The following is a 21,322-nucleotide window of genomic DNA, read 5'->3' as shown; positions in this document are numbered from 1 at the left end:
ATTAATCTACCCTTGTAACCAATGACCTCATCCTGCTAGCTAACCAGAAGAACTGCCAGACTATTCTGTCTTGCCTTTGTACCTCCTGCTTGTGCATCCTATAAAAACCCAGAGATCTGGGCCTGATATCCTGGGAATGATCCCAATCAGTGCCCATTGCTGTAAATAAATCTTCCTCCAAATCCTGGGGGTCATTTAGGTGTCTCTGCTTGCCATTACAGCAGAAGGACCCCAAGTCAGATCCCAAGCTCAGAAACTTAGGGACTTAGTAAGATACTGTCTGAAAATAAAAAAAAAATAAAAACTTGGACTGAATAGGTAGCTCAGTTCAAAGACCCTGCATTCCATCCTCAGTACCATAAAGAAGAAAAACAAACAAAAAAGAAGATGAGAACAATTTTGAGGGGGAGGGTAAAAAAAAAAATAAACAGTTTGCAGTAGAAGTACCTGGAGAACACTTGTGAGAAACCAGCAGCAAAAAGCCCCTGATGGAGGCAAACAGCAATCGAAGTAGCCCTACAATGGAAGCGAGAACAGCAGCCTCTATGGACTTCATCCTGACTTCTGGGGCAGGTAAAGGCAGGAATTCCTGCCAGAGGAACAGGGCTGCAGATGCATGTCCAGGTACTAATCACCAGGTCAACAGAAAGGGAGATGAATCCAGACTATCCAAGTGGCTGGAGTAATAAAGCATTTTAAAAGCAGTAGAATCCCAGCTGCACAATCAATAGCATCAAACCAACAAATGGGATCATATCACATCAAAAAGCTTCCGTACAGCAGAGGAAACAACCGGAGAGCTGAAGAGACAACCTGCAGAATGGGAAAAATTTGCCAGCTACGCCTCAGACAGAGAACTAGTATCTAGAATTTAGTTCTCAGACAGAGAACTAGTATCTAGAATTTACAAAGAACTGAAAAAATCAGACACCCCAAATAAAAGACCCAATCAAAAAATAGGCAGCTGAAATGAACAGAGAAAAAATGTTCAACATTTCTGGGCATTAAAGAAATGCAAATTAAAAAAATACCAAGATTCCACCTTACTCCAGAAATAAGGGCAATCATCAAGAAATCAAACAACTACAAATGCTGGTGAGAATACAGGGAAAAAGGAAGCCTCCTGCCTTGTTGGTGGGAATGTAAACTAGCACAACCACTATGGAAATCAGTATGGAGATTCCTCTAAAAATTAAAACTAGAAATTCCATTTGACCCAGGTTTTGTGCTTCTAGGCATCTTCCCATAAGAGTTAAAGTCATCATATACAGTAACACATGCGTATCCAGGTTTATAGCAGAATAATTCATAGTAGTTAAATCTTGGAAGCAGCCTCTATGTCTATCCACAGATGAACAGATAAAGAAAGAGTGGTATTTATACACAATGGAGTAGTACTCTGCCATAAAGAAGGATAAACAAGTCATTTGTAGCAAAATGGATGCACCTTGAGACCATAATATTAAGTGAAATAAATCAGACACACAGCATCACATGGTTTCTCTTACATGAGAAACTCAAAATATAAATAATAATGAGAAACAGGGAAATAGATCTTTTGTAAATGAGAAGGAGATCTAGAGATGGAGGGAGTAGCAAGGAGTGGAGAAGGGGAAAAGAAGGAAATACGTTAAACACATGCACTCATTTCCTGAAGGAAGTGTGAACATTACGTATTGCAAGCATATACTAACAGAAACAGAAACAAAAAATTAATCAACATTTAAATACTCGACAAAGCAGCAGGGAGGGGATGTGACTGCAGGCCTCTACCCCTGCAGTGCTGAAGGTGGAGGGTAGGGTCCAGCAGCAGAGAAGTGAGGACCATCTGCCCAGGCCCAGGCTGGTGGAAAGCAGCAGATGCACTAGGTCAGCACCCCAGCGAGCACCCTCCCTCCAGGTGGAAGGCAGCTCTGCCCACACTGCTCCTTCCAGGGCCATCTGCCAAGTGGACACCCTCACAGGCCCTAGGAGCCAAAGGCAGGGCAGAGGTGACAGATCCATAGACATGCCCTGTGTTTGCAGGTGCTACAGAGGCATTAAACCCTAAGAGGAAAGGACGCAGGGGATGCAGTAAGGCTGCAATCTGTGGACCTTAAAAAGCTCACAGTGTGAAACCCACTACCCTCTGCACCCAGAAAAGTCCCTCTGCAGATAACACATGAGAGACTGGGAGCCCCAGGCCTGCTGAGACCCAACGGGGGGTGCCCAATGGCTCAGCATGAGAGACCCACAAGGACCTTCCCCCCACAGCAGAGCCCTGCGGGAATTCTTGGTCTGAGACAGCTTCAGATTTTATCACGCTTTGCTTAGTTTTCTCTCTAGAGCAAGGCCACGCGTGTTGCAGCTCAGCTGCATCAGCAGAAGTGGACTGTTCTGTGCCCCACCCTGGAGGGCTACAGCTGTGAAATCGCTAACTGAGGCCACTGGAACACAGGAGAGCCTAATCTAGCTCTGAATGTGCAGCAGGAGTTCTCCTAGCGTAACTATGGCCCACTGAGATGGTTCCTTCCTGTTCCTGCTATGCGATTCTCAGGGAAGTGAGAAGGCAGGAAGACAGCTTCCAGGTGTGAACAGCTCTGACTATACCAAGCCTGTGACCTGTTCTTTGCTCCAAAGGACTCTCTCTCATGGGATGAAGTCCAGCATGGTCAGTCCCTCTTTCTCTCAACCACAACAGAAAAGATTTGGGGCAGCGGAGATGGAGATGTAGGAGTGGAGATGGAGATGTAGGAGCGGATTTGTGCTCCTGGAGCAGCCACTGTCAACCAGTAAGAAAAAAGGAAGAGGGCTGGAGGCAGATGGACGAAATGTCTTTGGTGCCAAGTATCTATAAGTTTTGGTCTTAAAATATCTACACAAGTTCAATATAAGGAGATTATCTTGATGGTGTTTACCTGCTCCATTCTGGAAACTTAAGAAACCGTAGAGTAAACTATTTAAGAATAAGTGAAAGTTACCTGAGAATATGAGTCACAAGCAACATCTGAAGCACAAGGAATGGGTATGAGAAGCTTTCTCGGAGAGGTGGCGTCCACATCACACGGGTGCACTGGAAAGAGAACATTCAGAGTGTGTGATACGCTTGCTAAATTTGCTTTAGGACATACCAAGCGAAGGCTGCTTTTTACAAATGCAAGGAGAAGCACTTTTCACACATAATTTAAATGGTGCGTTATGAAACAAGACTTTCCACAAAGAGCAAAACTGGAAAGTGAGAAACCATACTGAGAAAGAGACACACAGGCTTAGAACTGTGCACTGCAGGTACGCTACATTCTCCTCGTCTGTCCTCCATGGAGCTCATGGACGGCTTGGTCGACCCACATCTGGGTTCATGTGAGTAGTGCAAGTGCAGCTGTCTCTTTGGTACAATGATTCATTCTTTGGAGACTTACACCCAGTAGTGAGCTTGCTGGAAGGAGGCTTAGCCACTGTTTACAACAATCTATGACGTATTTCCAAAGATCTAGAAGAGTACAGAATTCCCAGCACACAGAAATTATATATGTTCAAGGAAACGTGTTATCCAGACTGGTCATTAAACACCACTTCTACTAACAGGATCCAGGATTCCTTGGACAACAGTTCACTGTATATCTGAGGAAAAGAAAGTACAAGGCAATCTTGGAATGCTTTGTGTGCCCAAAGAAAGTGTTCCAAAGCTAAAGCAAAGTATCAAAAGAACCAAGGAATTCACCAACAGAAGGTGTAAGGAGCACAAAAGAGACAGTGATATACATAAACAGAGATGAAACATAGCTATGCTGATGGACTGGAACACTGAGTATGTTTAGGGTGTCAGTTCTCCCTAACTTGACTTAGAGTTTCAAAGTAATCACAACTACAATTGTGTACAAGTTGTGTATAAGTTGAGAAAAGAAGCAGCAGCAACAGGCTGATCCTAAAATTTACATGGAATCACAAAGAACCAGAATAGCCATGGCAACAGCAGAAGACTTTCACTACCAGAGAGCAATCTTACAAAGCCACAATATTTAACACAGTATGATACTGCCTTAAAGAGAAAAGAGGCTAATATACCAGATGGAAAGGCTAGAAAAAAACTAAGAAATATACTACCTATGCTCAAAAACATAGGTGAATGCTTACATCAAAAAAAAAAGGCATTATACTAAAAGGCACATTGCCATGAATCCACTTCAAAATATTCTCCCTTCCTTAAAAAAGACTTATCCCATCATTCTGGCCACTTTCTGAAGCAGTTCTAGAAGCCCTCTTTCCTGAGGGAACCAATTCAAAATGTTTCCGTTTTCCTGGTCATTCTGACTTTAGGGAGGAATCAGAAGTCACGTGAGGCCAGATCCAGTGAACAAGAATACAGCGTCAGGTTTTCACCAGCCCGCGTTTCCACTGGATGGCGCTCAGCAGCAGCATTCAGCATGTATCTTTTCGATGTCACACTTCCTATAAAACCACTGATGAAAGAGAACTTCAGAGCTGCTTCAGAAAGTGGCAAGAATGATGGGATAAGTGTGTCTGAAGTTAAGAGGAGGATTTTGAAGGGGATTCGGGGCAAAGTGTCTTTTATTGTAATATTTTTTAAAACTGATACACACATTGCATTTCTAGAGCAGTGCTTGTGTACAGTCAGTCACCTTCTGAATGACAAAATATCACCACAGCTTCCTGGGGAAAGTGGTCTGTTACCTGGGCACCCATAGAGAATATCTAAATGGGGTAAGCAACATACAAGTCCTCTCCAATAGCACTCATCAAGGAATTGCAAACCCAAACTGCAAAAACGCAGGTCTGTTTGCTAATCAGAATGACTAAAATTAAGAGGATGGCCAACAACAGCTACTGATAGGAATGTGGAAGAAAGTGGACTTCCTGGAGGCTGCTAGTGGGAGTAAGAAGTAGTGATAAGCACTCTGGAAAACTATGTAAATAAACACTGCAGAGACATGCTGAGAGAAAGAAGCCGAGCATCAGAAAGTATTATTCCACTTATACAAAGCCCCCAACAGGCGAAACCTGTCCACAGTGACAGAGAACAGAAAGTGCAGACCACTCTTGAAAGACGAGGAGGGTACAGGTTGGCTGGGGACAGGAGACCCTGCCAAGGGTTGAAATACTTGGTATCTTCATGCATAAACACATTTATAGCAGCACAACTCAGCTAAATCTTGAAAGTGGCCCATATGTCCATCAACAGATGAATGGATACCGAAAATGTGTGATTCATACACACTATACACAAGATGAAGTACTATTACTGTGCCATTAAGAAGGACAAATTTGAGTCATTTGTAGGAAAATGGATACAACTGAAGACCATGTTGCTAAATTACATAAATGAGACATAGAATGTTAAATACCACATAACTTCTCTTACAGGAGAAATCCAAAATATAAGTAATTTTTAAAAGACAAAATAAAAGATGCACAAAAAGAAACAAAAATAGATCTTCTGCAAATGGGAAGATGCTCCAGAGATGGAGCAAAGGAGGGAGGAGGGGGCTGAAGGGAAGGGGAATAGAAAGAATCACAAAGATCAGTTAGAGACATGTACAAATCCCCTGAGATGAATGCAAACATTATATATTGCAAACATGGATTGATACAAGTTTTTTTTAAAAGAAGGATACTAGAATGATGGTGGCCAGGGGCTGGGAAGAGAGTGTGGTCACAGCTTCACGAAGGCGGAGTTCAGTCCTGTGAGATGAAGAGTTCTGGAGACGGACGGTGGTGACAGCTGCACACATTACGAATGTATTTAGCAGCACACAACTGTGCCCTTAAAACTAGCTGTGATGGTTAAATTCAACATCATTTATCACAATAAAAACATTGGGGAAAAAGCAATGTAACAGTCAGTCTCTTGATCTGGATCATGGCTACATGATTATGTACTTACGTGAACTCTGCTGATCTGGACAGTTAAGAGATATAAATTTTAATGTATGAAAATTATGTATCATTTTAAAGGAAGGTTCCTACTGGACAGATTTATGAACATGGAGAGAAATTTCGATGCAAATGGGTTATAAAAAACAAAAGGAATCCATACATGTATACTAATGGTACAAAAAAATGGCAAGGGGGAGATCTGTCTTTATAAAAACAGCAATTATTAAATGTAGGTAAAAATGAAAGCATGTGGAAACTGCTGCTTGGGATGGCAAATGTGATGACTGAGTCAGGCGAGGCCCACCTCTGGGTGCCTTAATCACTTGTAAAACGTTACAAGGAAAGAGGATACTCAGAGTACCAACCCACAACTGCTCGTCAATGTCAAAGGAAAAAAGCATCTCTGCAGTAGCTAAATCTGACATCCACCAAATTGAATAGATGCAGTAAAGTCAGCAGTGGTGGAGAAAATGGTCTCACACGCTCCCAGAGGAGCTACAGTGAATAGGATATCATATCATCTATGTCATGTTCTTCAGAAATGCCCACTCTGAATGCCCACTCTGTGACTTAGGGGACATCCAGACAAATTTGTAGTGTGGGGCCTCCACAAATAAGAGGCCTGGATTTCTCAAAAATTCCTGCCATGGGAAGAGGGAAAGAAAACCGCAGGCAGAGGACCTGTCCTAGATAAACTGTCCAGGAGATAAAGTGACAGCTCCAAGCAACGAGCAGTCGCAACTCAAACTCAGGATCCAAAACAAAAGCATAGAACTATTAATTGGGATAACAGTGGAAATCTGAGTATGGACAACATTGAGATACTACTGTAGCTGGGCATGGTGGCCCATGCCAGTAATCCGGCACTTGGGAAGCTGAGCTAGGAAGAGTGCTATGAGTCTGAGGCCAGGATGGCCTACACAGAGAGTTCAAAACTAGTCTGAACTACACGAACCTATCTCAAAAAACTGCAACAAAAATAAACAAACAAAGGTAGTATTGTATAATTATCAGTGTCACATTTCTTGAGTATGATAGAAGTTTAAGGGCATTATGGAAGCATGTCCTTGCTTTGGGAAATTTGTACTAAGGCATTAGGGGTGACATGTCATGGTCTGTGTGACTCATTTCCAATGGATCAGAAAAGTGTCTGTGAATACAGGCATGCATATGAGAAAGAGGAGGTAAATGTGGCCAGATATTAAACTCGTAAGGGAAAGCAAATCTAAAACTTTTCTTTTTTTCCCTTTTCAGTACTGAGGATCAAACTCAGAACCTTACCCTTGCCAGGCAGGTGCTAGGCCACTGCTAAATCCCCAGTCCTAGAACTTTTCTATAGGTTTACAATTTTTCAAAATAAAAAGTTGGAGGGGAAAAAAAGCCACAGAAATAAGCACTCTCCTTGTATTGCTTTTATAGTCTGAGATTCACAGTGGAATGGATGCAGCTCAAATGCACACCACCTGCTGGCTCTGTCTTCACACCTGGCACAAGCACCCAACTGAGGGGTGGATCTGCTGCAGAGAGAAAGTTCTGGCTGGAACCAGTAGAAAAGAGATTTCTTAAGACACCATTTGGAAGCCAACAGGGCAAGGAGCACCAGGGCAGAGGAGGAAAAAGATCTTGTGATCTCCTACAGTGCTTAGGTTCCTGGGCCTGCTAGAGTTGAATCCCAAGATGGGTGGAGATGAACTAAAAAACTCAAAATGAATCTGATATAGGAGATAGGGTATGGCAAAGCTGGCTGGACCAATGAACAGTACCTGTCAATTACAGGATCCCAGGACAATGCCAGGATCCCCTGTATAGAATCTCTCGAGTTCCCATGAGATGTGGATGGCATAAAAGAAGACGGATGCCAGAGAAGCTTGGTATAGTGACTTCCCAAGTAGTCCTTGATGTATTTCTCAGACACAGCATTTACTCTTTGTTTTTACCTTCTTTCTCTCCTGTTTTGCCCAAGTTTACTCTGTTGACCTAGTTTCTTGCTTACCCCTTCACCCCTCACTTTTCAAATAAACTTTCTGGCACCATTTTTGGCTTGTTTTGTCCAATTCTTTGTTCAAGGCAAGAAGGGCCTAGAATACTTTCGATTGGCAAGTCATTTCTAAAGGAACTACTCCATAACAAAGCTACTTCCAGCTCAAATACTGGTAACATCACAGGGATAACTCTGAACTGATCAGTGCAATGCTGGGGACTTAGCCAAGTGGCCAATGATCTCTATTTAAGCTTCAAGTAAAGTAACATGAATTCAAATGGCACCCCTGCCCTGCCCAGCAGCATTACACAGGAATCCCGATCCTCAGCCTGAATAACATGAGAAAAGATGTTTGCGGGGGGTCTAGTTCAGTTTTCACAATTTGTACAAAATGTCTTGCACAAAATAAAAACCTATGGGACATGCAAAACAGCAGGAGAATATTACCCATAATCAGGAGAAAATAGAGTTATAGTTATATGCACAAATAATGTAGATATTGGCATTAGAAAACAATGTCTAAAACAATTATAATAACTAGGTGTAAAAATGTATAGCATAGTATGGACAGAGTGGATGGAGAGATGGAAAACTTCAACAAAGAAATGGAAGCTTGGTGGGGAGAGAAGGGTTCTAAAGTTAAAAGGAAAAACACAGGAAAAAAGAAAGCTTCACCAAACATTGATGACAACGGACCAAACACAGTGACCACTGGACCATAGAAAAAAAACTGCCCAAAGGAGCCACAGAGTGAAAAGCACACCAAAAAGAGCGTCAATACCAAAAAAGCTGAATGTAATTGTTTACGTTACTAGAATCCCCAAAGGTGATGAGAGACATGGGGGAGACCAAATATATGAAGAGAAAATACAGACTAATCATTTCCCACAATCAGTTATAGTTGCCCCACAGAACAGTGTTCAGTGAACCTCAAGCAGGGTGAATTCAGAGGAGGGCACCTTGGGTTCACCATCATCACACCAACAAAACAGAGTGGTCAACAGAAGACCTTCAAGCTTCCACAGAGAAGACCCATGAGCCACCACAGAGCGACCTGCGAGCCACCAGAGCGACCTACAAGCCACCACAGAGAAGACTATCAAGCCACTGCAGAGATCTATGAGCCACCACAAAGAAGACCTCAAAGCCACCACAGAGAAAATCATCAAGCCACCACAGAGAGACCTGCAACCCAATACAGAGAAGACCCACGAGCCACCATAGAGAGACCTGTGAGCCACCACAGAGAAGACTATCAAGCCACCACAGACAGACCTGAGAGCCCACAGAGAACACTATCAAGCCACCACAGAGACACTTGAGAGTTACCACAGAGAAGACCATCAAGCTATCATAGAAAGATCTGCAATCCACCACAGAGAAGACCCACGAGCCATCATACAGAGGACTCGTGAGCCACCACAGAGAAGACCCATTAAGCCACTCTAGAGAGACCTGTGAGCCACCACACAGAAGATCATCTGCCCACCCTACAGAGACTGGTAATCCACTACAGAGAAGACCCAGGAGCCACCACAGAGAAGATCATCAAGCCACTATAAAGACCTGAAATCTACCACAGAGATGACCTACAAACCACCACAGAGAAGACCTACAAGCCATGATAGAGAAGACTATCAAGCCACCATAAAGAAACCAGCAAGCTACCATACAGCCGACCTGCAAGCCAACATAAAGATGTTGCATTCAGGGAATAATGAGGACTATGGCCGAGTCCTCCAACAATGGAAGAAAAGATACAGGAGCATGATGTCTCAATATGTTGATAGATAATGTTATCAGACTAGAACTCTCATGCATCAAAAAATTCACTTCAAAGAAATAAAGACAAAATAAAGACATGTAGGAAAGATTAAAAACTACAGATGTGTTTGCAGCAGATCTTCACCACAGTGCTAAATAAAGATTTAAACAGAAGAGAAATGATTCTAGGTGTACTCAGATCTGCAGAAGAAATGAAGATCACAACAGAAATGAAACCTGAACCGTCTAGCTCTTGAGGATGGGTAGGAGTTGATCAGGCACAGGAAGGGGACAAGAGGCAAGGACGTACACACATCACAGACGGAGAGAGCATGTGCAAAGTCCGAGGGAGGAGAGGAATGTTTCTGCGCAGGAACCGGAGGAAGACAGCAGGGAGAAGCAAAACATGGAGAAGGAAACAGCAGCCTGGGTAGTGATGGGCAACACAACTAGCCGTCCAGCAGGGCCAGGGCACAAGCGGTGCTGTAGGCTGGTCTCTTCCCTTTTTAATTTTAGCATTATTATAAACTTATTCTAAGCTCCCCAATCCACAGATAACACCAGTTAATGGCCTGAGTAAGTGATATACCTATGCATACACAGTTTTACAAATTGATACGAAGGTCATGTTGATAATGTCACTGTGTTGCTCTAGTGCTCCAGTAGCTTCCCATCTGCTCCAAATGAACCTCTCTCAGTGACCTAAGAAGACAGTGCCTGTCCCCTCCACCTCCAATCACTGACTGTCCCTCACTACTCAAGAGTCTCCTGCAGACCCTTGTCAGCCACTTGCCCACCCTAGGGCACACAGAAGTACCCTGCACACAGCACATGTTACTGCAACTGAGCCAAACAGCAGGAGACGTGGAACACATGTCCCAGGCAAAACTGTACTAGCACAGGAAAGCAAGGAGAAAGGAAGATGCAAGAAAAGAAAGCAGGAAAGGGGAAGGAGCAGATAATAAACTTTGAAAACCAACTTCTCCATATGTTCTTATCTACATATATGAGACTATGTTTTATATAAAATGTCAATCATGCTTAGTAACTTTTTAAAATATCATTGTGAAAAAGCTAAATAATCCTATTCAAGAATAATTTCTAACAGACAAAAATTATAGAGCAACACTGCTTTAGGTTTTCTTTATTCTTAGCTAAATGCTTTTCAATAAACATGGTAAGACCCCTATACATGGGTAATCTCAGCCCTCTGGGAGGCTGAGGCAGGAGGGTCCTAAGTTTAAGCTCACCATGAGCAATTCAGCACCTTAGCAAAACTGTCTCAAAGTAAAAGAAAGAGATCTGGGGCTGCAGCTTAGTTTGAAGGGCTGGAGTTCAATTCCCAGTCCCACAAAGGAAGGAGAACAAAAAACAAACCCCCTCAGTCATTCCATGCTGCAGATATATTACCAAGCACCAAGGAATTATGGAAAGGCAGAGCGAACCATAGCCTTCCATCTTTGCAGCGTGAAACACACTCAATAAAGGTGTGGGAAGTGACCACACCTGCAGGACTGCTTACTACAGCCTCAGCAAGCCCTTTCTGGTTCTAATATGAAGGTTTTAATTTTCTATTTTAAACAGTGTGATTCATCCATTAGTGTGACATCATTTTATAGTTCTTTTGTTAAGGCAAAATGTTTCCTTGTAAAATCCTCTGAGGGAAAACAAAATTTTAAAAAGTATACCATGTGCCATCTTAGATCCAATACAGGGCAAACAGCTTTTCTGAGGACACATAAAGCATTCAATCAGGTGATTAAAATTCCTCTTCCAAAAAAGTAACACACCAGTCAGTAAACAATAGCAATTCTAGTGAACAAAGCTACACAAAAAAATTCACCACATACACAAAAATGTATTACCAGAGTAGATGCTTCCCCTCATAAAACATTATATACATTATTTAATATCTTTAATTATCAAAAAAAATCACAATCTGAAAGCTAAAATACATCTAAAATTATAAAGTTCCAATTACTTATTTTCTCACCAATATTTTGCTTAAAAATACGCTCTAAATTTTATGCTCTAAATTTTAACATATGTCATTACAAGAAAAGGTCACTTTTTTACCCTAAAGCTACAGTTAACACATAAATATAATTTACTTTGCTATTTCGGTTAAAACAAAAATTCTAATTCTAATTCTATTTAGTTTACCATTTGCTAAGAAAGTGATATCTAACATCTTTTAAAAGACCAAGGAGCTGAAAAACACAAAAAAGAAAATCTGTCAGGCTGAAAAATCAACTGAACAGTCTGAATTCCACTGCTAAAAACTGAGAAGACTTTGTTCGAAGTGAAGCTCGTGCTACATGAGTATCAAAATTCTAAGAAAAACATAAGATCAGAACTAACCACTGCGTGTACACTGAGGGTGACACAATGGGCCCTTGTGCTTAACAAACAGTGGTCTTTCTGACACATCTTGGCTCCCAAATGTTCAGGGAGCCTTTCCGCCAGCATCTTACTGTTGGCACACAATGCTCCTTTCTCCCGTTATTAAGCCTTCATTTCCCGTGTCGTAGGTCACAGCATCCCCGCTTTACAGTGTCCCACAGTCCACACCGTCACCACAGGCAGGAGAAGCCAGTCTCTTCTCCCTGCATCCTAACTCACACCACACCAATGACCTGATATTACTCTGCCCTAACCCACAAGGCCACTCTACCATGGGATATCTCGGTGACTCTAAATACGAAGTGTGTTCCAGATGAATATCCACAGTAACTTGCTTATTTTAAAAAAGTTCAACAGCATTGTTTGTATATGATCACTCACTCTAAAGAGCTTTAGAATATGCACATATGCAAATACCGCAGTCACTGGGTACAAACGTAAGAACGGATGAATTCACACAAAGCAAGCTGGCCTTTCGGATGATCCACCCTCACCCCATACGAAACTTCCAGAGAAAGAAATCTGGACTGAGATACATTAATAGAAATTTACTTACAGCTACAATCAATTTAGAGGAAGGAATTCATGAACACTTTATATCAGATTTTAATCTGAACTAAACTACTAATAATACTAGTAACAAATAAAATTCAAGGTAAAAATTTAATAAAACTCATCTCTGTGATATTCCTGATCCTACTTTCAAAGAGAAAACTGAGGAACAAAGAGATTAAAAACGACAGCTCAGGTTGGACAGCCACTAAATGGCAGAGTCAGGATCTGAACCGACCAGCCTGGATCCAAGTCCAAGAACTTTGTAATGCTGCTGTCTTTAGAAAGCCTTTAAATATTTATAAATCTGTACGTATAATAAAATATCCTGCAAAGGATACTTAGTGTATTATCCATGGCTGCGTGTGGTGGTGCATGCCTACAATCCCAGCACTCTTAGATGCTGAGGTAGGAGGATTACAAGTTCAATCTCAGCCTGGGCAACTTAGCAACTTAGTGAAACCCTATCTCAAGACACAGAAAAAGGGCTGGGGATGTAGCCCAGTGCAAAGACCTTGGGTTCAATTCCCCAAATCATACTTTTAAAAAAGTGTATTATTCCTAATAAATGAGATTTCATAGTTTTAAAATTATATAAAGCTTTATTACAGATCCACTATTTCCTGAAATCAGTACCAATTATACCACACAAGAGAGACAATGGTCATGAAATGGTTATGAAAAGTTAAGTGAAAGTAAATGCTAACATACAAATATAGGTCAAAGTAATAAACATTTAAAGAATGCTACTACAGATACAATTTAAAAGAAATTAAAGAAGAAACCTGTATTTCCAGGAATGGTTCTGCAAATATTTTGCGTACCTACCTCTCCGTGATTGAAAAAGAAGCACGACACTGTCACGACGCCTCCCAATCGGCTGCCACTGGAAAAAAAAGGACAAGAAAATGGGACTCCAGAACAGAACGAGAAGCCCAGGTTGGGTCCAATAGGACCTTAAGTAATACACCACGGTAGTTTTCCACAAATACAGAATTCCCCTATGCTTGTTTACAAATTAGTTTATTTCCGCCAAAGTATCATTACCCGAAGAAATCACTTAATCTTTAAAACAACTGTCTGCCATCTTCAAAATGTGCACAACAGCAAACACACAAAGGGAATGGAGAAGTCCTCTAGCCCTTCACTGCCTGTCTGCAACTTGCCACTCTTCACAGATTGCTGACTTGTGTCTCCGTTATTTCTCTCCCACTATTTTCCTTAGGACACAACACAAGGGAAAAGGACAGGCAAGTGCAAAAGGGGCTCTAAACGGGTCACAAAGGAGGAAGCACCATATTCCTCCCCACGCTTATAAATGTGCACAGCACATTGGCACACTAATTAATTCACTCCCTCCCAAGCCAGACCACAAGCCAGCTTTCTGGAGAATGCATGAAGGAGGCACTGGTTTAAGATAAACTTTCATCTTTGCCTTGCTGTCAGAAAAGTGACCCAGCACACAAAAATCAAAGTATGACAATAAGGCTTTTAAGTGTTGTTAAGAAACAAATAGGTGGGGCTGGTGGGTTCAGCAAGGACACCTTCATCTGCTCGGGGGCAAGGGAACACCTTCCCGCCCTGGCTCCAAGTCTGGGGAGAAAACAGAGGCTGTATCCGCACAACTTAGCTTTCTTTTTCATCCCTCAAGGTCATTACTCCGTGAGCACACCTGCTTTCTTGATATCTACTCCAGCACCTCCCTCCCCATCATCTGCAAGTGTGTCCCCAACACATGAGGTCAGAGGAGTGCCAAAGGCCCTGCCCACCCTCAGGGGTCCTGGGGGTCAGAGGCCTCAGAGCTTGCTCTTGAGGACACAAGACGGCTGGGAAGGGCTGCACTGTGAGCACACCAATGGCCTGTGAGCCTTAACAAGGGAGGAGGAGAAGTGTGTGTCTTTTGTGGTTTCCATTTTCCATGCAGAGCAGGCACAGCCATTTGCTGCATTTGCTGCTGAAAGGGACAGGAGCAGTAAGAGTGGTCTGAAGGCAGAAATACCACATGCCTGTAAGGACAGAGGGGACAAGGGGAAGCAAAGGGTCAGGAGCCATCTTTAAGAGGGTAGGTGAGGTAAGAGACCACTGGCACACAGGGTCTCTAACTGTAGGACTGTGTGATTTCTCTCTACCAGATGTCCCTGGATGGGCACAAGCAAAACAGAACAGGCACAGAAACTGCAGATTTGGGCTGCAAAGTGGCCAGAATGATAAGCTGCAGAAATAAGATGGGCAGGGGGAAGAGGTGGGGACTTGGACAGGCTGGGGCACAGAGGGCAGCATCCTCCCAAGAGGCACCCAGAGTATCTTCAACAGAGGTGCATTGGTAAAGAGAAAGATGCTTATTTTATAGAAGGAAACAAACAGGAGAAGGGTGAAGACAGAGTTAAGGGTTTTTAATAATAATAAATTTTAATATTCTGAACTTTTCTAACAAACAAAACGGATAGTATTTCCTATTAAAAACAAGTCATGCTGACCTCCTCCTGCCCTCCATCCCAGTCCCCAAAGTCCAGCTAGGATCTTTTGTGTCCATCCCCCACATTTTCCTCTATAGCCACACAAAACATGCTTCTAAAGTAAGCATACTACGCACATTCCCCTGAAACCTGTTCTTTTTCTAGTTAATCATGAAGATTTTTCCTAATCAACACATGTAATCTAAGATATTCTTTTCACACACATCAAATATTATGTGCTACCAATATATGCAATTTGTTCAGCCATTTCCCTATTATTAGACTCAGGGATATTTTTCAATCTCTTGCTATAATTGTGTAGATGGTAATACATGCAATACCGGTGTGCTTCTGCTCTCCAAGGGCAGACGCAAGGAGAGGCCATGGTCCATGCATCATGCAGGAAGCCACCCTGGGCTGGCTGACATAGCACCCCAGGCGCTTAGACAGTGTACTCTGTTCCTTGCATAGACACAGACTTTCTTTTCACTGCTATCTGGATCGTTGCTTCCTGTCTACTTGTCTGAGCCTCTCTTTAGAGTTCCATTTGGTCTGCCATCACGCATTTCCCTTCTGTGAACGGCCAGTTTGTGGCCTCCTTGTCTGTTTTTCTAGTGGATTATCTGCTTCCTAGTTAAAGACTGGGCAAACACATCTTTAGCTGTCATATGTGGGACAAAGTATTTTGATGTAATTTATGGTATATTCTGCCAGGAAGAATTTTTAAAATTTTATGAAGTTAAGTATGTCAATATTTTCCTTTATGTCTTCTCCTTCTTCTTGCCAGTCTGTGAAGGTCTTCCCCTTTTCAAAATTACACTGCCTCCTGAAATTTCTAGCATAGTGGTACTTTCCACTTAGATCTTTCATTGGCAGAACCCTTAATTGTTCTCTTTGAAGCAGCCAATTATGCTAACATTATATCAAGTAAACATTCCCTTTCCCAGTGAAATAAAATTTACCCTGGTTTTCTTACAATGCTAGAATTTGTTCTGTTATAGTCAGCTTCATTCTGTATTTTTTATAACATATCCTATTTATGTCAGTATCATAGGGTGGTAATTTTAACACATGATAAGGAACTTTCCCCACCCCAACTACTCTAATTTTTAAAAGAATTTTTAGGTAATTCTTATCAACTTATTCTCATACATATCACTTTAACCGGTCACCTCTTCAAAAATAAAAAACTGTTGAGTTTCTGACCAGAATGGCATAAATTGGGGAAGACTTCACTTATAAAATAATGATTTGCCCGTTCAGTTGTATGCTATGTCTTTCTTCATTTATTAAATTCTAATTGTACTTCTTAAATAAAAAATATAGGCAAGAAATATAGTAGTCAAATATCTAAAGTGAAACCTAGACATACAGAAAACATGATAAAATCTGATCATGGTGGAGTATTTTAATACTTTCAGAATTTGGCAGGGCATGTAAGCTAAAGAGAATAAATCAAGGATTTGAAGGAGATAATCAACAAACTTGATTTTGTCAAAATACACAGTACTTCATAAAGAAAAGACATGTATTTCTTTAAATGTCCCAAGAGCACTACAAAGACACCTTACTCTCTGACTATATCCCAAACAATCTACAACACAAGAGAGATGAAAATATTTTTGAGAATGTAATATAAAATTCCCTTTTAAAATTTCCTTGGAATAAAAGGAAAACTCAAAATTTTATAAGTTTAATATTTTAAACGGCAGAGTAAAGAGAGTTAGAAGGGCCAAGGATAAAGTTTTCTGACCCAATCTCAGGCTGAGGTTAGCCCAGGCCAACTCCATCCGCTCAGCTGCAGCAGGACCTTTCCCCAGGGGCCACAGCCACTGTGCCTCCACCCCTCCCACCCAGTCACCAAAACACAGGAGCCGCTCCAGCTTCTTTTAGGAATCTACACTGACTGAGTTTCACCTCACTAATGGGGGAGAAGGCAGATTTTGTGGAGCCCTTTATATCCCACAACTCAAGAAGGGAAGAATAAAATTTGCTTTTCTATAGGGCCTATTCTGAGGTACCCTCACTATTCAGTAAATGAACTTGTGATAAATCAAAGTTAGCGGCGCTGAAACTGAAGCCTCTCCCATGCTGATCCTGGACTCTCTCACAAGTCATTTAATTTTGCTAAAAAGGAAGATGTGATAATCACAATATTCAACATTTTTAATGTTTTTTCCATGACAGTTGATCAGTTGATCATTTTAGCATTGCTTGGTAGTTAAAAAAGTCCTGCAACATTACTGCCAACTGTCAGAAAGTACAAGAGCACCTACTATACAAATTTTACATTTCTACGCTTGCTGAACACTCACTGCATTTACTCACACCAATCATTCAACTTTGAGCCTCAATTTCCTTAAATATTAAATGGAGGGTAGGTATCACGGTTTGTGTCTAGATGTCCCCCCAAAGCCTAATGCAGTCATGGGGCGGGCTTCTAGAGTTTATGATTGCTTCATGGTCCAGTGCTGGGATTATGGGTGTGAGTGCTATACCTACCCTCAGGGGTGTAGCTTGCATACAATACAAGGGAGAAAAAGAGGCTTGCTGCTGCTCCTCCCTTTTGCTCTTACTGCTTTTGCTGTCTTCCACCACCATGAACTGTTATCCTCTGCCATGTGCCACTCTGCCTTGGAGCTAGCCAAGTATGGACTGAAACCTCCACAAACTGCAAGCTAAATAAACCTTTCCTTCCTTAATTTTGGGCATTGGGTATTTTCTCCCAGCAATGAGAGAAAAGTAACCAAGACAGAATTTGGTACCAGAGGAGTAGGGTCATTGCTGTGACTATAACTGACCACGTGGTTGAAGAGCCTCTGGGAATGGCTTGTGGGAAGTGTTTGGAAAGGTTTGGAGATTTCGTCTGAAAGAGAAGCGCTAGAACGCCTATGGCTGTTCTGTATGGGGGATTCGGGTCAGAGCTCGGAAGACTAGAAAGCTGATAGAAATCCTGCTGGTAAAGACCAAGTTTGGAAGGTTTCTGCTGGGAAGGCCTGCATTGGGTGTTGAACTCCAGATGATGTGTGTTATGGCTTGGCAAAAAGTTTGTCTGCATTTTGCTCATGTCCAGAGGCTTTGTCTGAGACTAAGATTAAGGGGAGTGGACTAATTACTCTGGTAGAAGAAATTTCAAGGCAGTCGAAAGTTGAGGCAGTGGCATGGCTATTGTTGGGGCTTTCAGCCAGATTTATGCTGAGAATCAAGAGCAAAGAGCCTAGCAGGATGATTTTAAGTGTTATGAGTTTGGTCAGAAAGGAAGCTCCAGTAAAGCTATGGACTGCAAAGATACAGTTGAGGAGATTTCCACTGCTCAGAAGGGACAGGAGAATAGAAAAGATGGCCTGAGGACATCACAAGAAGCTGCAAGTCTCTACCCTTTACAGCCTCAAACCTGCAAGAGTGAGACTGCTTTGAGAAGAAGGCCACAGAGCACCATGTTCCAGAATGGCAGCAGCCACACCTGTGCCTGAATGGTGACAGTACAGAGAATTTGTTCCTTAGGATTGGGTTCATAGTGCTCAGCGATCCAAGCACTTGACCCCTACAGCCAAGAGAGAAGAAAACCTATTGCTCCAGCTGGCAGCAGACCCTGGCACCAACCACATGGTGCTGGTGTTAGGTGCATGCAGAATGCAAGAGTTGTGTGTCAAGAGGGCTTCCACGTGGATTTCAGAAGAAGGCCTGGGAGGCCAGGCAGTGTGTCTGTTAGAGGGCAGTGTGTGAAGCTGTGAGTGTGAAGTGAAAGGTGCAGTGGAGACCCCAGAAGTTTGGAAAAGCCGGGAACATGGATTGTCTGAGGAAAGCTGCAAGGAGGGAGGCAAAGCGGGCCCAACACAGAAGCTATGGTAGCTGTAACTACCAGAAATGCCATAGGGGTGGAGCCATGGAAGGCCTTTGGAGCTCACAATTTATTACAGACTGCTTCAGATGTTCCACATGGAACTACAGGACAAAATGTTAGCCATGCTGGATTTTGGACCTGCTTTGGTCCAAATGCTTTGTATTCCCATCTGAACCTTTTGGAATGGTAATGTTTACCTTGTGCCATTCAATGTTGAAAGTGTTTAATTTTCATTTGTACAGGGGCTCACACATAAAGAGTTTGCCTTAAATCTCAGAGGAGACTTGGGACTTGGACTTTTCAGCAATGATGAAACTGTCAGGACTCTGGCAACTCTTAGAGATGGACTAAAATGCCTTTGGCATAAAGGGATATGCATAAGTCTTTGGGGGGCCAGGAGCAGAATGTTATCATTTGTGTTTAGATATGGGCCCAAAGCCTAATGTAGTCATGAGTGGGCTTCTAGAGTTAATGATTGATTCATGGTCCAAAGCTGGGATTATGGGTGTGAGTGCTATGCTCGCCTTGGGGCAGGTAGCTTGCATACAACATAAGAGAGGGAAAGAGACTTGCTTGCTACTCCTCCCTTTTTGTTTTTGCTGCTTTTGGTGTTTTCTGCCATGAACTATTGCCCTCTGCCATGTGCCACTCTGCCTTGGAGACAGCCAAGTATGGATTGAAACTGCCACAAGCTGTGAGCTAAATAAACCTTTCCTTCCTTAATTTTGGGTGTCAGGTATTTTGTCCCAGCAACAAGAGAAAAGTAACCAAGACAGAGGGATATTAAAACCTAAAATTAAAAAACACTTAAATTTTTTTGTAAAATTTAAAGATTTAAAAAATTTTTAAGTCTTTTTAGATCTTAAAAGTACTTTCCAGTTTTGATATTTAATAATTCTATAACTCTCTTCTTGCCTACCGCTAAAGTTGTAAAGATTCAAATCAATCATCCAAATTTGGCAGGCTTCATTCATCATGGAGACTTGAGCTCTCCTTGTAAAAGAATGATGAAACACTCAAAATTCAACATTTGGAGAGAAAAAAAAGCAACTCCCGTTGATTCAAACCTGTATTAAATACTTTGGAATGTGTTTTCTTGTTGTATAAATGATTAAGAAGAAAATGAGTAATTCAGAAAAGGCAGAATTAAAGAGGACTTCTGAGGTCAGTCTGAGAACACAGGCTTGGCCCCTGAGCAGGTGGACAATGAAGGCCATGCAGGTGGTCGGGTGGGGCTGAGTAGCTCCCCTGGGCTGTCTGCAGGCAGGGACACTCAGGCACACTCAGGAAGGAGCCGCGTGCAGTGAGGGGAGCAACTAAGGTTCAGAGGGGTCTCTGCTTGGTCTTCATTGATGTTACAAGCAGCTCATCAGTGCCTTTAACCTGCGTCTTTGCTAGCATTAAAAACCCTCTCTCTCCTGGCATGCATGTCCCAGTCCAGCATGGTGGACAATTCAGCACTCAGTAGTTACTAAGGCAACTGCAGGGTGAACAGGTAGAGCCTGCTGGTCTCTGCAGCTTTGACTCTGCCATCCCATCCAACAGGTCACCCTGTTGAGTCAGCACCATGTGGTCGGGGACCCCTCTCCCCCTACCCCAGGCCCTTCTTTGCACACACCAGCAAACGGCCCCTCCTCCAGGCCCACACCCCCACACAGCAGCCTCCTTTTGCTGCTGGTGGAAACACCAACATCTCCCAGAAGAAGCTTCCTGCAGTTGTCCTCCCAGCTGGGTGTACATGCACTCCCCATGTCATGCTCCTTCCAGGTGACACCTTCCTGAAAGCCCTCTGTTGCCAGGCTTGTGACCTCTCCAGTGCATTCTCCACAGTCCTTAAAAACAAACAAATCCAACCACACTACTGCCCTCTACACAGCCATCCACTCTCTCAAGGTCACATCCAGACACCGAGGGGCTGGGGATTTAGCTCAGCGGCACAGCACCTGCCTGGCAAGCATGAGGTCGTGAGTTCAATTCCTGGTACTGGAAGAAAAACAAAAACAAAAACAAAAACAACATCCAGACACCAAGTGTGTCCCAAGTGCCTACAGGGTCTGGCCCAGAGACTACTCCCTCCCCGACTCCTTTTGCAAGTCTTCCTCTGCACTGTCTCCATCACTGTGACTCCAGTGCAAAGGTCACGCAGGCAGCAGCCTGGTGAGGGTGAGGCCAGCTATGAAGGGACGCTGAACGGTCCTTCAGTGCCAGGGACACTGACAGCAAACAGGCTCCAGAGCTGTTCTGAGGGTCAGCAGAGGTGTGACTGGCCTAGGGAAGGACAGAAGGAGCCTAGGGACATCTCCAGGGGTCAGACATGGACCTCAATGTGGCAGAAACGTAACTTGCTAACACAGTGAGGATGTAAAGGGGGGCAGGTTATGGGGGACAGGTGCCAATATTTTCAGCCAATAACTTTCATCAATTTATGCATATGAAAGAGAAATACTT

At 42.8% G+C, this 21,322-nt stretch overlaps 1 protein-coding gene across 1 annotated transcript in view; it reads right to left on the bottom strand.

The window, feature by feature from the left end:
• Positions 1 to 21,322, bottom strand: part of Dpy19l1 (dpy-19-like 1 (C. elegans)) — a 101,732-nt gene that overhangs the window by 44,227 nt on the left and 36,183 nt on the right. Inside the window, exons 7-8 of the mRNA XM_013509069.1 lie at positions 13,403 to 13,460; positions 2,961 to 3,052 (exon numbers count right to left, since the gene is read on the bottom strand). Coding sequence (XP_013364523.1) covers positions 2,961 to 3,052; positions 13,403 to 13,460 — 150 coding nt within the window. The remainder of the gene's footprint in view (positions 1 to 2,960; positions 3,053 to 13,402; positions 13,461 to 21,322) is intronic.

Source organism: Chinchilla lanigera, unplaced genomic scaffold (genome assembly GCF_000276665.1).
Source record: "Chinchilla lanigera isolate Chin_1 unplaced genomic scaffold, ChiLan1.0 scaffold00159, whole genome shotgun sequence".
In the NCBI taxonomy this organism is placed as follows: domain Eukaryota; kingdom Metazoa; phylum Chordata; class Mammalia; order Rodentia; family Chinchillidae; genus Chinchilla; species Chinchilla lanigera.
Note: the sequence above shows the minus strand (reverse complement) of the source record. Positions and strands in the feature narration are given on the sequence as shown.